Source organism: Zonotrichia albicollis, chromosome 3, assembly GCF_047830755.1.
Source record: "Zonotrichia albicollis isolate bZonAlb1 chromosome 3, bZonAlb1.hap1, whole genome shotgun sequence".
Classification (NCBI taxonomy): domain Eukaryota; kingdom Metazoa; phylum Chordata; class Aves; order Passeriformes; family Passerellidae; genus Zonotrichia; species Zonotrichia albicollis.
The window spans coordinates 32,064,745-32,086,634 of record NC_133821.1 but is presented as its reverse complement, the minus strand read 5'-3'; the positions used below and the strand labels follow the sequence as shown (position 1 = coordinate 32,086,634).

Below are 21,890 nucleotides of genomic sequence, written 5' to 3'. Positions count from 1 at the left end.
TTGGAAAATGACCAATGGGGCCAACCTATTCCACACCCCATGTAATTGGTCCTTAGTCTTCATGACTTTGCATCTTTTTTTTTTTTTTTTCTTTATCCCTCCAAAGTCAGAATATCATTTGTTTTCTCTTGGAGAGGACCCAGCACATATTTCCCCTGGTGTGTCTCGGGGTATTTCCTAGACCCTTCAGGTGGCTGCAGTAACAGGAGGGTGAGAAGGACTCTGCACACACAGGAGGGATGCTGTGCCTCTTGCAGTGGTCAGGGGCAGACACCTCCAGCACTGCAGCCCTGTCTTGGTGCATTGCATAGACCTCTTGGAGAATAAACCTCTGCAGGGAGCCATAAACCTTTCTGAAGAGGGACAATTGTAATTTTCTGTCTTTTACATGTTCTGTGCCTGCCAAATAGAAATAAGGATGTGTCCTAAACCAGCAAGACATTAAGCCATTAATCTAAAGAAGCAGTTTTAAGAACACTATTAAGTGTAATTGTGGAGGAGTGATACTGCATTTGCATGGAAATCACACCACACTGTGAGAGCTCTGCTTTGCACTAAATGCCACAAGTCTCTGCTCAGAAGAGCTTTTCTTTAGCTGAGAAAAATAGGTTTGACTCTATAGGCTGCTGTATGGTAACACTGCACACCACTTCCAATGATTCACAAGGAGGGCCTACACACTCCTGTTTCAGAAATATTCCAGGAAACAAAGGATTGCACTTGCAAACTCAGTGGGCCTCATGAGTGATAATGTTTCTTTTAATCAGGGAGATTTTCAGGAGATCACACAGTAGTACATGGTTAATAGAGTTGGGGATATCAAGCAGAATTCCAACAAATACCTAAAAGATGCTCTAGAAGATAAAAGTATCCAAACATACAACTAGACCAACAGAGGGAGTTTCAAGATCTTAGTGTTTTGTTTGAAGTATGGAAATAGGCACTGTATGCCACTTAAAACCCCACTGCAAACCAGCAGGTGCTAATACGCAGAACTGGCCTTTTCAAGTCTAAATGTGCTTCCTTGAAGAACAGTGACCTAAGCATTTTTGGGGCATAGTCTCTTCTGTCAGCATGAGCTTCTAAACTCATGTCATCATTTCTGGAACTGCAGCTTCTGCACCTGGTTTTAGAAAACCTAATATTCAGCTGAAGTTTCCAGGAAAACAAACAAATTAAAAAACAACAAAACAAATCAACAAAACCCAATGAAAAAATTCCCCAAAAGCCCAGATTCAAAAGTCCTGATTTCAGGTCCAAAGAAGCTATTAGAGCATTGAACTAAATCTCAATATCTCCAAAAATGCTGGAGAGAGTCCCAGCACAGCACTTTGATTTTAACTGCATTCTGCTGGAGGAAATTCAGTTGCATTTAAAGTTTTATGTCCAGCAAACAAGCCTCAAATACAGAGACAGGAGAATCAATATCCAGTTTAAGTGAAATATAAATCTGGGTTTCATCAGCATAATAGCAAAAGCCAAGCCCTATACTTATGAATAACTTGTCTCACAGGCAAGATATAAATTGTCAACAATGGAGAAGCTCAGAATACATCCCAGAGGATGGCTGCAAGTGACTTAAATGGAAGACAAATGCATGCATTGAAAAACTTCTCATGGTGAAATAAATGGCCACTGGTGAAAAAAACCAAAAGTTATTTAGAGTTCCAATCAAAAGCTCAGCCTAGTTATGGAGAGGAACCAAGATAAAAAGCTAAGTCTTGAATACAGCACAATAAAGCACAGGAATCTGATTAAGAAGTTTCTTTTTTTTTTTAATCTGTCACTGATAAGTCATTAAAAATGTTGGCTGAAAAAAGTCTCTGTGGTATCCACTTCCCAAAACACAGCTTCTGACTGAGATAATTAAAAGTTAGCCCAGCTGAGAACATCCTATAGCCAATATCTACAACATCCAGCTTGGAGAGATTTTCTCCATCTAAGAAAGATTCCTAACAAGTATGGTTTGGGTCTGCTACCGATGCTTACTGTCTACTCAGCCCCATCTGCACTTGCATTCACATTCCCCACAGATCCTGCCTAAAGCAGCAAGGAAATCTGGTCTAACAATAGCTCTGCTGACACAAGCCGTACAATCTCCATCCTTGCATCTGCAAGGATAGAGAACTTGATCCAAAACTCAGCTGGACACAGCCCTGAGAGCCTGGTCTATCTGGACCTAAGCAGGGAGTTAGGCTGGATGCCTTCTGGATGTCCCTTCCAAACTGCATGACTTGATGAGTCTACGACACGTGTGCATGCAGCAGCTGGATAGACTGATGTGATAAAGCAAATTTTTAGGTTTAACTCTCCGTGGTTTCTGGCTACTCAAAAGGATAAAGCAATAGCAGTGGAGCAGAGCTACCAAAGAACCTGATCTATACAGTGTGCTCTCATTAAACCTGCAGATGACACCAAACTGGAGGGACCAGTTGGTATGCTGAAGGACAGATCTGCCAGTCAGGAGGCCCTAGAGAATGGGAATTTCAGCAAGACAGATGCAAAGTCCTGCTTTTGGGGAGGAATGACTTCTTGCAGCACCACAGTGTCAGCATTACTGACCAACTAGGGAGCACCTCTGCTTCAAAGAACCTAAAGGCAGAAAGCTGAACACGAGCCAGCAGAGTAATCTGGCAGCAAAGATGGCCAGCATCCTGAGCTGTTCCACAAGAACACAGCCAGACAATTAAAGGAAGTGATTACCTGCCTTTATTTAGTGTCTTTTTTGTTTAGACCCCCAAATAACAGAAAGATATTGATAAATGGGAGCGTGAGTTCAGTGGAAGGCCACCATGGTAATCAGGGGTTGGAAAAGTGCCTGTAAAGAGAAGCTGTGGGACTTGTCATGTTCAGCCTGGGCAAGAGATGGCCTTGGAAGGACTTGATTGCAGCTGTCCTGCAGGCTAATGGGGGGTGGAGCCTGCTTCTTTACTATGGTATTTGTTGGAAGGGAGAAGAGAAAATAGGTGTAAGCTCAAGCAAAAAAGGTTCAGACTGAACATCACAAAAAAACTTTCATGCAATGAGGACAGTCAGGCAGTGGAGCAGACTGTAAGGTTACAGTCTTCTCCCCAAAGGTTTTAAAGATGCAACTTGATAAAGCCCTGCAAAACCTCATCTGACCTCTTTACTGACCCTGCTTTGGGCAGAAATTTAGGCTGGATGGCCTCCTGAGAGCCCTTCCAACCGGAATTATCTTGTGATCCTATAAAGCCAATGAACCTGTAAAAGAAAGATTGCTCCACCTTGCTCAAGAGGTGGAATACACTGTTTCAGGTATATATTAAACAAAATGAGAACACCAACCATCAGCAGCAAATTCCCTTTTGAACCACCAAAAAGATGTACTTGTCATTCTAATGACTAATTTAAAGAGAAAACAGTCCGTTTGGATGTAAACTGCTCTAAGATCTAAAATTAATCTAAGATCTAAATTAAAAACTAATTCATAATAGATTGGGGAGGATGGAAAAAGAAAGAAAAAATAAGGGGAAAAAACCTGCCTTTTAAGAACTAGAATTTCTCACAACAGAGACTTGCAGAGGCTCTGGATGGGACACAAGCATTTAACATATAAGATACATGGGCACCTACTGCTAAGGTAAACAAATGCTGAATGAATATATTGCTTGTATAGAATTATTTCCAGCTTCTCTATTCTTTAAAATACATTCACAATAATCATGTGGGTTTCACAATGATATGAACATTGGAATTGAGATGTGTATGTTCATTGCAAGTGTAAAGTAAGGTTCCCAAAGTGCACTGAAATCATAACCAGAGCTGCTAAATAGCTTCAATTCCCACCTGATATTCGTACTCTGTGTAAGGCAGCAACTGGTCATCTTTGAAGGAGGTTGAGGAACCATTGTAAACCAGCGAGAGGTCTAAATTTACATGGGCTTGAGCTGTTCTCCTCCTGTAAAGCTCATAGTACAAAATCTTCCCGTTTGGGTGCTTGGGGCCGCTCCAGAGGATGGAAGCCGTGGACTGGAAGCCGGGGGCCGTGTGTACCTCAATGAGAGGGGCTGGCTGTGCTGCCGGCGGCGCCTCCAGCGTCCGCGCCGATGCCCACTCGCTGGAGGCACAGCCCAGCTCCGTGCAGGCCTGCAGCTGCACCTCGTACCTGGGGAACACACAGGGCAGCGGGTGATTAAAACGCTGCACATACAAATACAAACCCTGCGTGAGATCCGGCGGATCTCTTCATTTCTCCTTTGGAATTTTTTACAGGCACGCAATTTTCCTTAACACACGGGTTATGTGCTGTGCCTTGTGTGGAAAAGAGGAAGAACACTGTCTTCTTAATTTGGGTGTGGCTTGGTTTTTTTCAGAGCAATACACATCTGCAGGAGTCAAGTGATCAAAATCATTTTGATTTTGATGATATAAACCAAAATGATGATTCATTGTAAGAGATGATTTGGATGTCATTTGAGAGCTGCAGAGCTCCTCTATTACTCTCTTTGGATTTAGATTAGTTATATGTAAATAGTAGACAAACTTATCAACCATGTAACACACACAAATTATGCCTACACAAATATATAAGGAAAGGTCAGGTAAATAATCAAGAATTAGTGGGGAAGATATTACTTCAGTATCAAGTGCATTTCTGTAGGAGAGTCTGGTACCCTTTCTTAAGTTTTAGCTTTCACTTAATCACAAATCACTTGTTTCCAGCTTGAGGGTTCAAACGTGGTCCATTAATTTCAGCTCAGCTACCCTGTGAATGGTCTATGACCACGACTTTGGTCTCCCCACCCTGAATTTTGTCAACTAAAGCCCAATTTATTCTCTATAGCAGACATCATGTGAATGATACACCAGTACAAGATTGCAGGTTTTGGAGTCTATACCAGAGTGCTGAATTATCCCTTCTATAAATTACAATCTAAGTGAACACTATGTCCTTCATCAAGATGATATAAAGTTGGTGTTACTATAAATTCAAAGGAAAAAATCCCTGTTTTATTATTTACTTTTTAGCAAACAATCCCATGGGTCTGACTATCTGTTTAAGCAAGATGTCTGAGCTGCCTGCCAGCCCGCTGCACCACTCCACAGCATTTATTCAACAACTGGGTTCTTCCAGACTTACCTGCTGTAGGGCTGTAGCTGTGCCACTATGTATGACCGTCTCAGAAAGGAAACATGAGAAGCATCAAAGTCAAAAGTCTTCTTTCCTGTTTCACCAGGCTTGTGGAGCGAGATTGTGTAGTTTTTAATGTCACCATTTACTTTGATAGGAGGATCCCAGGCCACCAAAATCTCACTGGAAGACCATGCCTGCAACCTAGGAGGCAACATCCCAGATGGAGCAGAGGGGTTGGTTTTTATCTGAGCTGAGGGACTGGTGACGCTGCCCTGGCTGTTGTTTGCTGTGACAGTGTAGCTGTACTCCATGCCTGGCATCAGGGTGAAATCAAGATACCGAGTTTCCAGACCGGAGTAAACAAGCACACCATCCCTCCTTAGGTCGTAGCTCGTGATTTTGCCATTGGGCTTATCTGGGAGTTTCCATGTGATTTCAATGGACTCCGAGCCCATGACCAGCAGCCTGGGAGCTTCCATATTTAATGGTGGAGCCTCCATGGTCATCACAGACTGGGATGTGCTAGAGGTGCAGCCCCCAGCAGTACAGGCAACCAATGCAAAATCGTACTGCGTGTAAGGCTGCAGGTTAGAGACCAGCATTTGCAAACTGTTGCCAGGATAATACTCTTCATTGCCCAATTTCAATATGTACTTGGTGATATCTCCATTTTGTATTTGAGGAGGTGCCCAGGATGCTCTGATTTGAGTGGCACTGACAGCCTGCAGAGATGGGGGCTCCACCAAGGCAGGAGCTGCTTCCAGTGTCCGTATTGCAGCTGGCTCACTGGTGGAGCAGCCCCCCATGGTGCAGGCAACCACTGCGTAGCTGTACACCGTGTAGGGCAGCAAGTCCTCATCCACGTAGCTGAGAGTAGCAGAGTCAAAGCTGAAGGGATAGAGCACATCGTTCTTCAGCAGCCTGTATGACTGGAGAATGCCGTTGGGCTGTGCTGGGGGCGTCCAGGATATGAGCACTTTATGGGGGTTGGCTGAGACCACGGATAAAGTGGGGACAGCAAGACCCCTTGGGGCAGTTTGACTAGTCTCTGCCACTGTCCAGGAGCTGTCAGTGTAGCCTGCTGCATTCCAGGTGCGTATTTTGTATTCATACCTTGTCCATGGCTGTAAACTTTTATCATTATAGGTGAATGTATTGCTTTCAGTGTTATATTCTGTGAAAACAATTTTCTCATCTTCTGTTGTTGCTCCGTGCCCTGCAACAGTCTCTTCTGTGTGTCTGTGAATAACTTCGTAGCGAATTATTTTTCCATTCGGATTAATTGGCTGCAGCCAGCTCAGTTCAACATTGGTGGCATTCACTGCCTGGATTACAGGTGCCATCTGGGACACTGGGGGAGCTTCATCTGTCCACACTGGCTGGGGTGGAGAGCGAGTGCAGCCTGCTGCATTGCATGCCTCCAGCACGAGTGTGTACAGCGTGTACGGCTCGAGGCGCCGGAACAGGAACTGGCGAGATAAACCACTGTACTCCAGGTGGTCATCACTGAAAACATTGTAGGTCTGCCCATTAAGGGAGAAAAAGAAAGAAAGGCAGGGAAGGCAGGAAGGCAGGAAGGCAGGAAGGCAGGAAGGAAGGAAGGAAGGAAGGAAGGAAGGAAGGAAGGAAGGAAAACAAAACAATTTTTGTCAATAATCAGCACATGAGACCCTTAAACTTTGCAATAGTGTAAGGACTATTAACCAATGATGCAGGAACTTATTCTTGCTAGTAACAATCAGTTCACAAACAGATCATGGATACAAAAGGAATGTTTTGATCCAATTTTCATGATTTTTTTTTTCATTTTGAATGCAGTAATAAATCACTTAGTGACAGTTTTCATTTTATTTGATTGTTATCAATTTTCATTGCAAGGCTCTCACAGGCCAGCAGAAAGCTTCTCACAGACTAGCCCTAAAGAATATCACTTAAGGGAAAAACCTCCAAATAAACCCATCTAGTTGCAAACCTTGCAGGTAAAGGTTTACACTCAGTTGAAACCATTGAGCTAAAAGACATCCCAAATTTCAGAACAACATTCTATTAAACACAGGTTTTCTACAAACACATTTTGGTCATGTCCAATTTCACGATGAGTAAGATTACAAGCTTTCATGTCCAGCTTTCTATGCATTAAGTGAACAATTTGGTTCAGTGTACATGAAAATTTACAGTCACAGAGTAGCACAAGAATGTTATTATTCATTTTCATATAATGGGAAGCATAGAGAACTCACAGAGTGTCTTGGGGTTATATAGGACTTCCATCTTTTTTTAAACTATAATGCACTAGATCGAGTCTTTTTCAGCAAAAAATGTTTTAATTTGATATTCAGCTTTTCCCTTCTGTTTTTTAATCCAGCAAAAGCGAACTTTCAAGATGAAATTACCTTAATCACGCCATTGGGTTGGGAGGGCTCTGACCATTTTAGCAGCAGAGCCCTGCCATTTTCTTTCTTTTCCACAGTGAAGTTGCTCAGGCCACTGGGTGAAGCTTCCAAAGTGCGCACAGATGTCCAGGGGCTTGAAACATGCCCGGCGTTGTTTACAGCTACGACATGAATATGATATGTTGTGAAAGGTTTCAATCCAAATAAATGAGCCTGATGCTTTGTTCCCTGAAGTAAGAATACAGATGTTTGAGTTAGTTAAAAAAGTAATCAGCATCTGTGGTTTATGTCACTTGGAAAATGAGGCCTCAGCTCTGGGTCACTTCTGACTGCTTTGCACAATACCCCATCTGGTTACTAGGATTTCTTCTGGTGGTATTTTATGACTGAGCCTCAAAAAAAAATTCTTACAGTTAAAAAAATTATATATGATTATGATGGAGCCTTTGTAGTGAAGTCCTTGGGAGTCCTCCACAGTCTGAATCTCAGCTAGGACACAACTTACAGTTCATTCAGCACGTGTCTGAGCATGCTCAGTGAGGATGAAGCTTGCTGGAATTGGACTCAAGCATGTAGAAATCTGTGGTACATGAGTGATGCCTGCCTCCATAGAAATCTTACACGTCTTGTGCGTACATGGGACATTTCATAGGCATGGTGTCCTGCTCTAGCTACTCAGACCATGGCAATCTGGATAAACCATTTGTGAATCCCACTGGGCTCAGCCAGGGCTGCGAGGACTGGGGCTGACCTGCTGCCACACCAGGGCACAGCTCAGCAGAGGGGCATGGTGGGGAAGCAGCCTGATGGGCATCATCCATGGCCAGGAGGGGCCACTGGCATCCCAGCTCACCCCAAAGAGCTTCTGACACAGACCTGACACTGCTCGGTCAAGGAGAGACTCAGCCCAAAATCTGACCTAGGCAGGAAGGCAAAACAGGCATGGAATTACTCTGAACAGTCACAAAAGGCACAGTGACCAACAAAGAACAGGAGTAACATGTTCCAGTAGGAGACTGTGCAGACGTGTCGGATCAGAGGAACAAAGAAAAAAGGAGTTCAGCTGATCACTGATATATTTAATCTCTTTTTCAGCTGTACTTTAGCATGAATTATATAGACCACAAGAAAGGCAGTGTAGGAATTCAGTTGCCTTCATGTGATAGAAAGAGCTGGAGTCAATTTCCCTGTGTCAGTAAGTCATATTAAGTTGCTAAATGCTAACACTTCCAATTGTTTAATATTTAAACATTTGTTAAGCTATCAGACTCAGAAACAAATTTTAAAGAAATATTAATTTCTTTTTTTTAAATATTAAAAGTTAGATCATAAATATTTAAATAGTTATTTCCTCAAAACAATGAGTTAGTCTTTTAGATAAATATAGCACAGCATTTGAATGACCATTATGAATATTAAATCTGAAGATGCCACAAGTACAGATTATAAACATACTTTTCTGATAAATGATTCCTTTTTTCTGTTAAACAGGGCAAACACTAGCAAGATTAATAATGCAAAAAAGTATAATTCTTTGTTAGGAATTCCCAGTCATCACTGCCAAAAAAGCATAAGCTGAAATGCAAATAGCAATCACCTCGAACAGATTATATATAAAAAACCTCTGGCTGCTGTGGGACATTTAGAGATATCTTTTGTCATAAGAAACATGGAAAGCATGTGGGCTATAAAGCAAAAACATATGTATATTGTCAATAGCAGCACCTGTTCAATTACAGTTTATTTTGGTATGGAGAATTTCATTCAGCCCCTAGATGGCAATACTATCAAACACTTTTTGTAACATGAGTACTTAATGATTAACAACGTGCGTTCAGTCATCCAACATACTCAAGGCAGCCATTAAAAAAATAACAAACCTGATTTCATTATAGATTCTTTTAATAAACATTTATGGCTTAGATCCTTGAAAGTGGAAGCGTTTAAACTGCCATAGCCAAAAAACCTATACAGCCGACTGCAAAATTATGAACTGCAGGTTAAAGAACCACGTTTAAATCGAGGCTCATGCTTAGCATAAAAATCTGGCATCAGAAATTATGTTGGCACAAAACATGATTAAAATTAGCTTTACAATTGGATGTAGTCTGTATTAATAGTTTTTATGAGGACAGTTATCTATTAGGTTTTCAAAACAGAACTTTTAAAAGCCTAAAATTTACATTCCATGGTTCGGGGGTGGGGATGGGAGGAAGGGAGCACACAGCATTAAATTACTGCCCCTGAACTGCTACACAGAGGCTCTCTGAAGGTACAAACACATTATTAAAAACATCAGACAAAAAGCAATTGCTCTGCTTTTTAATGAGCTGCATCATTGGGTGGGTTTTTGTGACAGCAATGCTACAAAACACTAGATTTCTATCTTTAAACAGAAAACTGGCATATTCTTCATCATTCTCTACCATTTTCCCACTAAACCCCAAGATTTAATTATTTACAATCCTCACTACACTTTGAAATGAAACAAGGATGGAGGGATTTCCTTGCCTGCAGTTCATCATGTTCTCTGGAGACTGCTAAACCATTCCTTCCAGGGATGACTTTTATCCCTGGCTCCTACAGATACTTCTTGAAGAGAAAACGGTTTACATGTATTTTTGTTTTGTTTGGTTTTGAAGTAAGCTCAGGGGACGTACTCCCAGAATACAGAGCCACACGTTCTCCCCCTGCCCTGCTGCCATTGCCAGCCATGAATTTGCTCAGCTCAAAGGCAGATGCTGAAAAGAGTATGGATGGCAGACTCAGTGATTCATTTCAAGAATCACTTTATGTCCTCCCATGACATTTTCAGCCTAGAAATACTGTCCTGCTGGAATGGTCAAATATAAATTGTAAAATATACCTTGCACTGATGGCACTGTAACTTTGGCCCCAGTGGGCAACGACACAGCCTTAAACAGGCGCAGGAACAAAATCATTGTCTGGAATATTCTCCCAGTCTTCCTCTGCAACACCATAAACTCATATTTCCCATGTTTACAAGTGCTAACAGTCCAGATTTCATTCATCATTAAAAGAAAGCCAACAAAATAAAATTTTAATGTGAACATTAGGATGTTCGTAGTCTGGCTGACCATGAAATCCAATGGACTTCAAGTCCATCCCCTCCTTTCCCTGTCCCCAACTGTGGAGCATCAGTCATTAAATTGAGAATATTCCAGCAAACATTTAAGTGTGTACAGTCCCACATTCCTCCTCTGTGGCCCTCTCATTCTTTCCTTGTAAACACTACAGAGATGGACACCTGACAGAGGAGGGAGGTTGTGACAGGCCACTGTGACCTGGTCACACCCTGTAGCCCAGAGCCCAGCCTTTGGCACAGTCCTTGCTTTTGGTAGCCTGGTCTGCTCCCCTGGTACAGCTCCAGCAGCACCACCACTACTCCAGGCAGGATCCTTGGTTTTTCTATGTAAAGTGCTTCACATGCTGCCGGTGGCAGCCCAAGCTGTTAACAGCAACAAATACGCTCCTCCACTAATTCCACTCTTCTCACTCTAAATTAGGATAAAAGTTATTTAAAATAAAACCTTGTTTTAGCACATTTTTCCAAACATAAAATGAGAGAACATGAATCATGAATAATGCATTCGTCAAGATTTGCTTCAGATTGCCTTTTTTGTTTGTTTATTTTTTAATTCATGAACACAGAAGTCACTTAAAGTCTGGAAACAAATTAGCATAGTCTTTCATGCCGTTCAAAGGCAGTGGCATCCATAATGCAAGGTGCCTGCCTTCCTCACTACCTCTTGGTCCTCCTCCCAGGCACAGGCAAGGCTGTGCAGCCTTCAAGGGTCTGATGATTTTACACTGCCTACTGTGATTGCTTTTGACTACTTGAAGTGCCCCTAAGGTGGCAACAAGGTCAAGAGGTCTTTGTAGGTTGAAAATGATCAAAAATTGGCATTGATCTGTAGCTGTCAATAATACTCTGCACGGGTGGACTCCCTGCACAAATGTTTAAACTGCATACAACTACACAACCTAGTCATCTTTGAATCTATTGATCTGATGAAGCAGCACTTCCAGGGGTGTCACTCTGGGCTTTTCCTCTTCTTTCAAGGCAGGCCAGCTTACCCAGTTGCCTAGGTCTCAGGGAATGAGGTCAAGCTGTGACAGACACATCAGAAGATCTCTGAACCACTGAAGAGCTGCCCAACAGGCAGTGTGAGTATCTGTCCCTTCTTCAGGGGTAATCATCAAAGCTCAGTAAGTCATCACCAGTCATGTTAAGGTTATGCTCTGGTTTCTTCTCCCTCCCTATCTTCTCTTTGTACCATAATCTCTGCTTGGCAGGTATGTTGACCAGCTGAATGAAAAGCTAGCCCATTCTTTCTGTAGCCTCTCACTAAACCAGTGGCATCAGAAACTATCACACTGCTAATTCTAGTAGTGGCACAGGCATCCAAACCAGCTCTTGCATAACCCCTGGACATCAACAATGGGAAGGCAGTTCAGTAGAACATCCCCTTATCTAGAGGCAGAGTGGGGAACTTCCCCTGGACAAGGGAAGTGAAAACTATGGTCTCCTGACAGCCAGAACATCAATCCAACCATTGTCTGACTAAAATTTCCAAATTCTCCATCAAGGAAGTCAAATAGATTCCTCCACATGTGACAGAAGCAAGGGGGAATGCTTGGGAGTTTATAAAGATACTCAGTTTATCCTCACCTTTGTCATTATTGTCTTATCCAGCTCCCTGTCTAATCTAGACTCTGCCATTTTCTGCAAAGCACTGGGAGCACTTCTGCTTTGACTCTGATGTTCACTCTTATTCCCCAGCCTTCACTCTAAACAATTGCACTGAGCTCAAATTCACATGCAAACACTAACTTGTCCTTTGGGCTGCCTTCCTCCTCAGGCTTATATCATGCACACTGTGTCTTTTCCATTTAAAAAATCTACTCTATTCCTAAAGCCTTATGCTCAGATTCACAAGGATATAACTTATGGATACACAGGTAATCTATGAGTCTATTCCTGTAGCAGTGCGGACTGGAATATAAATTATTCCCATGGTAGTACTGAAAAATCTTAAAGGTTAGTCAAACAGAAACCAACATGTTATTCATTTAACCAGAAATTATCTTGCCTACAGGTAACCAGAATTTCCTTTTTTACAAGAAATTGATGTTGCACTAGTTATTTTCCTTCCAATTTGTATAAAAAATTAATTTTAGAATTTTCAATAATTTTTTTTTGTAAATTTCACTCTTCAAATTTTATATTTTAAGAACTTTGCATCTCATTTAAGAATCTTAAAATTGCCTTTCAACACTTATGTTTAATTTTAAATAATGACTTGATTATTTTATATGACCCAACAGGCTTTCAATAGCAGTAAAATGTACACAGGTAATAATTTTTATGGCAAATAAAAACCCAAAGAATAAAACTAGACAAATATTTAAATAAAATTTTTAAGTTCGTAAATCTAGATAGTCCCTTATTAAACCTGAAATAATTTTTAAACATTTTGCCCAGGGCATTTTCATCTAAATTGTCTTTTGTTGGGATGAAAGGACACTCTTCCCTTCCCAGCCCTGAGATGGATCAATGCAGTCTTTTCTTCTACAGTGGCTAGGACATGACATTCAAAAATTCATTATATTTGAGTCTGCTTTTCTATAAATAAATATAGGGAATTTTAGTTTAAAAATGGATTAGAATAAAGTCAGCCCACAAAGTACAGCACATAAAATGGCTTCTTATTAAAACATAAACATTGATTACATGATCATAACAATATTCCTTCCTTGAGATTCCTGGCAAAATGCTTTCATTTTTTTATACTTTAAGAATATTCTTGTACTTTATTTTTGAGACAAACTGTAGTTTTGCCATCAACACCAGAGAACACAACTTTTCTCTCTTCTGTGACCCAGTGCTCTCATGCTTTCCTAACAGCACCATTCTGGCAGCATTGTTAATAAAAACCCTGATCTGCACACCCTGTTTCACTTGCCACATAACTGAATCATTTCCTGTGCCAACTGTCCGGCATGGGCTTGTGGACTGTACCAGGAAGAAACCTTTAAAAACAGCAGGTTTTTTTTTAAATCTAAATTCAAAATAACCTGCAAGTAACAGCAATTAATACCTGATAGAAAATTACTACATTGCAATTGCATGTAGCTGAATCTGTCTGCTGGAGTTGTTGCCTATTTTCACAGGAGACAGTTTTCTTTCCTGGCACACCTGGGACCTGCTGCAGTCTCACCAGGCATCTGAATCCCCAGCTCTGACTTGAAAGCAAAGCAACACAAAGAAAACTAGGATGCATTGCACATTAAATAGAAATCAAATAAAATCAAGTTGGCCTTTGGGTAGCAGTACACTTTTAAAACACCAATGATGTTGCACTTTTGATGGTAAAACCTTAAAAAAACCTCTTTGGGCAAAGTCAACATTGCTATTTTAGTGAGATTCTCCTCTCCTCTCCTCTCCTCTCCTCTCCTCTCCTCTCCTCTCCTCTCCTCTCCTCTCCTCTCCTCTCCTCTCCTCTCCTCTCCTCTCCTCTCCTCTCCTCTCCTCTCCTCTCCTCTCCTCTCCTCTCCTCTCCTCTCCTCTCCTCTCCTCTCCTCTCCTCTCCTCTCCTCTCCTCTCCTCTCCCCTTTTTTCTTTTCTCTCATTTTCTCTTTTTATTCATAATTATTTCTTTAAAATTCATCAAACGTCACCAAATGGCACCTTCTCAAAAATTTATTTCCATCTGTATTTGTCTAATTTCTACTAAGAAATATTGAAATCCCAAAAAAGATTTCTCTTTCTGCATGACTAAATAAATCAAATAAACCAAAATATCAATGACATGACATTCCACTATAGGCACCATCTAGAGGACGATGTCAACATGTTTTCCTAACATTAATATTTTATCTCTAACAATACTCACAAGACCTACTGTATAATAAACCAGTTTTTTCCTTATTTTTCCCCCATATTTTCCACTTTAAACCATGTTTATTACTCCACACAGCTAGAAAGTGAGGTAGAAGGAAAGAAGCAGCTCTTTTTATAAACTGGATAGATGATGGGACAGTTTCCCATAAACTTTGGGTTTACTCAGTTCAAAGCTGACATCACTACTTATCCAAAATGGTGCTTTTGTGTTCAATAATCATGTTGAACATGAACAACTAGACTAAGCTTCTCTTCAAAACAGGATGGGCTACATCTGAAAGAAAGGAAATAGTACTATTTGAGACAAAATAAAGCATAAGATACTTGAATCACAACAAAAACCAGTTATGTGTCACCCTTGGAAAAATGTGCATAGCTTGTATATCCTGATCTTTGGCTGAGTGGGGCGTGCTTTGTGGAGAGCTGGTGGGATTGAGAGAGGAGGGAGCAGCTTCATCAGCAAAGACTTCATGGCATGTAAAGTGCAGCAGGATATTAAAGCAACGTCAAACCCTACAGAATTGAGCTGGGAGATTTGTGTGCCATTCCAAACTCACCCACCACATAATGGGGAATCTGCATCAACACATCAGGGAGTGCAGAACTTGCAATTTGCCTTGATCACAAGGGGAATAGGAATGAAGCATCTTTCAGGTGGAGCTTTATAATCTGGGGCAGAAACGCATCTTCAGGGAAGGTAAAAAGCAGGGAAGTCAAGCACACAAAACCTGGTTGGAGTTTGTGCCTCTCCATTACTAGGTGCACTCATCCAGCTGAACTCCAAGATCATGTTTAACATAAGTACCACATGCAGTGTTCCTGATGAGCAATGACTTTCCATCCACTATTTGCTAACATTTAGGAGTGGGGTTTCTCTCATGGATTTACTCCATAGTCTGTAGACATGGCAAGAGAAAAAAAACAACCCACTGCTGCTGTCAAACAGCAGCTAGAGCCAAAGGGCTCAAACCTGCAAATGGTAGGGGGTACATCCTTAATATGGAGCATTAGGGGGTTAATGTTATATTTTTTCCTAATGCCATAAACCGTATTTTCCATTTGATCTTTTGGCTGATGGCCAGAATCAGAACAAACAAAATCTGGACTGCCACATCAGTCTTCTTAGTCTCTCTCTTTTTTTTTTTTTTCCCTAATACTGTCCAGAGTGGTAGAAGCTTTATAAAACTATGTAATGAAACCATGAATGTTTTTGTTATCCATAAAATGGGTTATTTATGTCCATGAACTTCCCAGCTCAAGGTATTGTATGGCACACAGTTTTACTTTGTTGCAGAAAGAATGTGCTTTTCTCATGACCAAATATCGTGGCTTTTGGTTTCATCTGAGTTTTGTTTTACATGAATTCACATTGTCCCTATTACATTTTTGACTTCAGATATGTGGGCCATGAGAGAGATCTTCTTCATCTCATTCCAAATAACATAATGTATGATAATGTGAGGAGAAGTAGCTCTAAACACTGTAAAACCTTTTCCACCTGATTTTAAAATTACCTGGGTGCAATATCTCAAAATTTCGCTTTTCTGTAAAATTTGAAAAAGAGACTTTGGCTGTAGTTTTGGTGAATTGAAGTCAGGCAGGAAAGACTCCTTGGTTTTCCTCTATGAAAGCAATTATTTTCAGTTTTTGCCTTTGCACAAACAGCCATAACAGCGAAAGAGAAAAGTAAAGAGAAAAAAAGAGTTTGAAGAAAATCTTTAAGGGGACTTGTACAAGGGCAGTTTGAATTTTAACACAGATTGCAGGTGAACTCCCACATCAGTTTCCTTGAAAATGCCACTGAATGTCAGTTGTGCTCCATAAAATCAGGACTTTGCAGTTATATATGATTTTTCATCATAGGATCTCACATCACACAAACATTAATTAAGTCTCAGGATATCCCCCTGTGTTCCTGTGTGCAGCTTCAGGAAACTATAGTTATTGGTGTAGATCCCATTTTACACAGGTACAATAGATGTGTCAAAATATTGTTAAATGCAAGCTTAGTTTATTCCCTTTTCTCAATCATTCTGAGTCCTTGTCTCTCTCACCCAATACATGCAAAAAAAGAGCAGTTCTAACTGCTGCTAAGTAGAGGAAGATAGCACAGCCTCCAGGCAATTCACAGCTTTAAATCCCTGTTTTCTGCCAACACAATGGGAAATAAAAACAGCATTTTAAAGGAGACTAAAAGGGTTTTACTTCCTATTTTTTATTCCTTTTTCTCTGCCCTGTACTGAGCAGTCCTAGCTCTTCATTCAAACGTTGCCTGCTCTGTATGTAATCACTTCTGAGAGACATTAAAAGGTAAGCACAAACAATTTACTTGGAGCTACATTATAAAGGCCAAGTTGTAGTCTGAGTATGTGACTGAACTTAAAAAGTCACCCTTAAAATGAACTGGGTATTTTAAAAAAATGAAGGGCCAAAAAGTACAAACTCCAATCTCTGAAAAGGCTTTTTTTCTTCACCAGGTTTTCCATTCCTTTCCTCAATGCTCTACACTTCCTGCATGAAGATACCTGCACTCCAAGCAGAGACTGGCTGAAAGTAAAGTATGCAGGCAGCCATTTGGGAAAGGTGCAGTCCAATTATGCCAGTATAAACCAGGAAAAAGGGACTTGCTCTGCACCTTTTTGTACACAGCAGGCACCAGCAGAAGGCCAGAAGCACACAGTGTTTATGCAGGGAGGGATGACTTCTCTCTTTCCTGTGCCTGGAGGGAAGCTCAACCTATTTTCTGAATATTAGCAGGGATATTGATCAGACACACATTTAGGTGCACACTCAGGGACATATTCCTCAGCAAAGCACAGATTCCCATCAAAATACTGAGAGGTTGAGCAGAGATCTGAGACTTTCCTTACAGATCTTTCTGGGATGTTCCCCTAGTTTTGGAGTAGGGATTGCTGCAGGGGATCCCTGCCCCTGGTGGTTGTATGAGCTACTGGAGAGCCTCAGTGAGTAGCCTGAAAAGCCCCCATGGTGAAAAGGATGGTAAAAAGGAACACAGATCCTGTTTTTCCACTCCAGCTGCCGTGGACTGCTCTGTTGATGAAAATAAGGATGTCCAATAAAGAACAAATTCTGTATTTCCATGTCCCTTAGCAGCTGTGTCTTGCCACATGAAAGCTCAGAATCAACTCCACACTGAGGAGAGGCCTGAAAAGAAGACAAGAATAAAGAGTGGCAATGGAGTTTGGCAGAGTAACTGGAAAAGAATCTGCTTCCAGTTTTAAAGTCTTGAAACCAAGTAAGCCAAAATGAAAGTGGATGGATGAACATCCAGATCCTCCTAGGATCACATGGGTACAATTCCCTCCACTTCCAGCTTACAGGGCACACTCTTGGAAAGAAACTCACCTTGACACAGCATATGAAGCTGTGTCTGCAGACTGCCCATTCCCATTTTCTGTGCTGTCAGGTGAACACTGAATTCATATACATACACAGAACGGCAGACAGCCATGTCTGCTGCAGTGGGAGCAAGGAAAGCAGCTGCCTAAGCTTCACTTTAAACACTAATGCCTAAATAAAACAGAGACTTTCATCATGTCCTTTCATTAGTCCCTCCTAGTGTGGGTTGGGCTTCTCAGTGCAAAGCTCCTGCCAAAAGAGTCTGAGCTGCTTGTGGCTTTCACCAGCCAGATGGATCAGTTAGGGAAGAGATGAAATATGTAAATACTGAAATATTACTTGAAAACTGAAGCATAACAAGTTTAGTTTGGATTCTGTATTTTTCTTGGATATTTAAGTTACTTGAGGAATTAAAATAGATCACGTAAGCTTAGTGAAGAGCATACTGTGCTGATTTCTGAATTGAAAATGTCTTTTCAGCCCATTATCGACTCCAGCATATTAAGTTGTAAATCCACCAGTTTCACTGTCTCACCTATTGATTAGCTGCATGTATGCATGTTATAAATGAGCAATCCGAAGAGAAATTACTACAATTTAGTCATTTTGGGCAGACTTGCAAATATATTTATGTGCCCAAATATGAGGATAGGCACTCTGGGAAAGAGCCACAATGCTCTCCTACATTCTGACCCAAACCTTGTGTAGCTACTGTCCTCAATTCCTCCCTACACTCTGCACAGAAGGAAGGAGGCCTCTCCGAAGGAAAAGTCTGATGCTTAAGCTTAACCTCTGTTTTGAATGGCCTGTAGGAGAAGCCTTTCACACTCTCTCTCATGACAGATTAGACAGATTAGCCTACATGTGCCATCCAAAGTGCACAGAATTCACAGCTGTGATTTTTTTTTTCTTAAATTCACTTAAGACTCGAAGAGAAATAAAGGCAGTAACAGCATTTTCAATCAGCACACAGCAACAGACGATACTGCTCTTTCTTGTTTCTTAAAATACAACACGAAACCATTCACAGCTTCAGAAGTTGAACTGCAGCAATTTCAAAAGACTTTTAAATCACTGTAAGCTTCCATTTGCCTTTTCAAGGATGCTGGATCAGGGTCTTCGTAAGCAGAAGAACAAAACTACATGGTGAATGTAGAGGGCATCCAACCAGAACAGGGATTTGCTTTAGTTAATCTGAAGCAAATGACTATTTAGTTAATACTGAAGCAAATGTCTTCCTGATTTCCATGCACAGGAGAGCATGCTGGACGTGATCTTCAGTATGAGATCATGTTAGTTGAGAACAAAGTGTTACTCAAGTGGCTTAAAATTGCCATTAATACCCTCAAACCAAATAGCAATACAGTGGTTTCTTTAAAAAGGAAGTCAAGCTGTTGTGATGCTTCTATGCAGGACCAAAAAAAAGAGAAAAACTGCAGCATGATAAAAATCTATTGAAAATTTTTGTTTAAAAAATATCTTATTTTAAAAGTCACATGTTCTCAACTCTGTTTTTGCTCAAAGGCAGTACTGTATTTGACATCAGGGCAACTAGAACTCAAACTATTTTTTTACCTGGTGGAAAAAGGTGGTGTTTTCTTTCCCATTTGCTCTCAGGGTCTCTATTCAGTCTTTTTAGTCCTGGACTTCCCAGTAACATTAAGCACAGCACTTAAATATGTCACTGTCTTAAGCTACAACTATAGTATAAATCTCATGATCTATTGGTACATCATGGGTCTAGTATTTCTAGCACAGACTAGTATTAGAGAAAATCTAAATTATCATCTGTCTTGAACCCCTGAAGAGAAAACAATAAAAAATAATTTTATTATACCATAATGACAAGAATAATACTTCATCTGGGAGAAGATGTCTTCTGACTTCTCATTAATTCCTTTTTAAAGCCTGTTGAAATACAAGAGCTCTGCAAAGTTTCATTCATTTTGTTTGTGCAGTGGAAAGTTTTCTTTATAGTGAAAATACAGAAAATTTATCACTGCAAGGAGTCTACTTCCCTCACTCCCTTGCAATATTAAAGGTGCATTTGCAATTCTGATCTCATGGGACAATGGTAAACTTGGTGTCTCTTTTTTGCAGCCACTAGAGTAGCATCTTCACACTGAATGGAATATTTGTCTCACACTAGGAACTCTGCTGTGGATTGGAAAAAAATAAATTGATGCATTCAAACCTGCAGGAAATGGACCTAGAAAAATACTTGGAGCAAAATTCAGAACCAAAACAAGCAATGATTTGTGCTATGCCCCAGTACATTAACTAGATCCTGGGACCTCTGTACATCTTCCCATTGTGAATACACTATTCCTCAGTGCCTTTTGGCACAGAGACAACACACTCCAGGGGTCTCACTGGGGTGGATCAAACCCCAGCAGCCACATCATCTCCACCTTAGGGTGGTGTGGGCAAAGAGCTGTTTAAAAGACAAACATGCTACCATGAAAGAGGAAGGTGGAACAGCTGTAGATGAGTTCAAAGAAGGCAGCCACAGCTGCAAAGCCAAAGTGTTTGAGGAGGTTTTACTGCAGGTCCAGCTGCTGCTCTTGAGCCAGCCATAGGATGCCTTAAGTGACTGTCATCTACGTGACTGTGTCCCAAAGCTTTGCCTGTGTAGCCACACAGCCCCCATTAACACCAGACCTTTAAAGGACATTACCTGTCTGAAGCAGAGTCCTGCCTGTTGTAAGGACTGCAGGACCCTCAGAGTATCTGGAAACATAAATAAGTTCCTAACAAAAACCTGAAAAACACAGAAGTTATTTTCTACTAGATCCTCAGGATGGAAATTCCTGCTTCCTGTATCATCATGGCCTCAAACTGTGCTCCTAAGAAGGAAGGCTGGTGAAGGGAAAAGAAGGGAGGAAGGAACAGTTTCCACAGTTTGGGTAGTAGGAGTAGAGCAGCCTAAAGGTGCCAGAGGTGTAACAGGTGATATTTGATATGCTAAAAGCTGTAACATGGCATCTACTAATATGGTGAGAAACATTTCCCTGAATCCACCAGCAACTTTGGCAGCAAGCCCTCCACTTCATGGGTAGAAACCTGCTTTCCATGCTCATAGTTTTTCTTGGCACTCATAAAGCAGTTCAACAAGCATATCCTTTCCAAATCATCTGGCCTGTCAGATGCTGATGGAGGGACATCTGCACCAATCTCTCTCTTTCTTTAAAAACCAAAGAGATTTTCTTTAAAGAATGCTAAAGACACAGACTTGAGAATACAATAAAGTTTTTGCAGTTAAACAATAAAATCCATCTGTCATGGGTCCTTGTGAGTGGAGTATTAATACACTTGGATGCTCCAGATCCCATTTGTCATGCATTCCTGTAGCTTTGGCCAGATAAAAAGTTCAAGGTGCTAAGAGAAATATTTGTGGTTTATGAGGGGATGAACTCATAAATCGGACTTTGTTTCCTCCTAATGGAGATTATATATGTAAACTACTCCCACACATTGCAGATAAGTTTTCAGACTACCATCCTCACAAGAGTCTACTATTTTTTGCCTTCTGTTTCTTTGGAAACCAACCAACCAACCAACTACAAATTACTTGTGTTTGGATGTTTTCATTTGTGATTGTACTGGTACTGAGAAGCAAGAAGGACAAATATAAAGACTGTTGTGAACTTTATTGAATCTGATTAACTGTCTGGTTTGGGTTCAATTTAAATTTGTCAAGACTAAAAGTCCCCTGTCATCTTTTCCCTGCTCCACACACAAATGAGATCTTCACACAATTCAGAAACTGTGATAGGTCTGAAGACAAATAGCAGAGTTGCCTGTCAGCTCCTTCAGCAGCCAGCCAGCCCAGACAGCCAACTCACAATCTCCCTTCCCTCATCTCTCTGACATTGCTCCGTTGTGCTTTCTACATTGTCAAAACGCATTTTGACTGGCCTAAAGACCCGGCAGGAACTGGGTGCCCGTGCAAGGGTGCAGAAGTTCCTGCCCTCCAAGGGGCATGGGAGGGGGCAGCAGCAGCATCTCAGCAGACCCAGAGTGAGGAGAGCAAAGGGAGGCAGGGGTGGCAGCAGCAGGGCTAGGGACCCCCTGGTTTCCAGCACCCCCTGGCGAACAGAGAGCCTCAAGGGCACAT

The 21,890-nt window shown here is 41.2% G+C and overlaps 1 protein-coding gene across 8 annotated transcripts in view; it reads right to left on the bottom strand.

Moving 5' to 3' along the window:
* USH2A (usherin) overlaps positions 1-21,890 on the bottom strand; it is a 382,808-nt gene that overhangs the window by 25,593 nt on the left and 335,325 nt on the right. For all 8 annotated transcript variants that reach the window (XM_074537084.1, XM_074537083.1, XM_074537085.1 and 5 more), the window contains 3 exons: positions 7,489-7,716; positions 5,102-6,618; positions 3,808-4,126 (listed from right to left, as the gene is read on the bottom strand). In XM_074537084.1, coding sequence (XP_074393185.1) covers positions 3,808-4,126; positions 5,102-6,618; positions 7,489-7,716 — 2,064 coding nt within the window. The remainder of the gene's footprint in view (positions 1-3,807; positions 4,127-5,101; positions 6,619-7,488; positions 7,717-21,890) is intronic.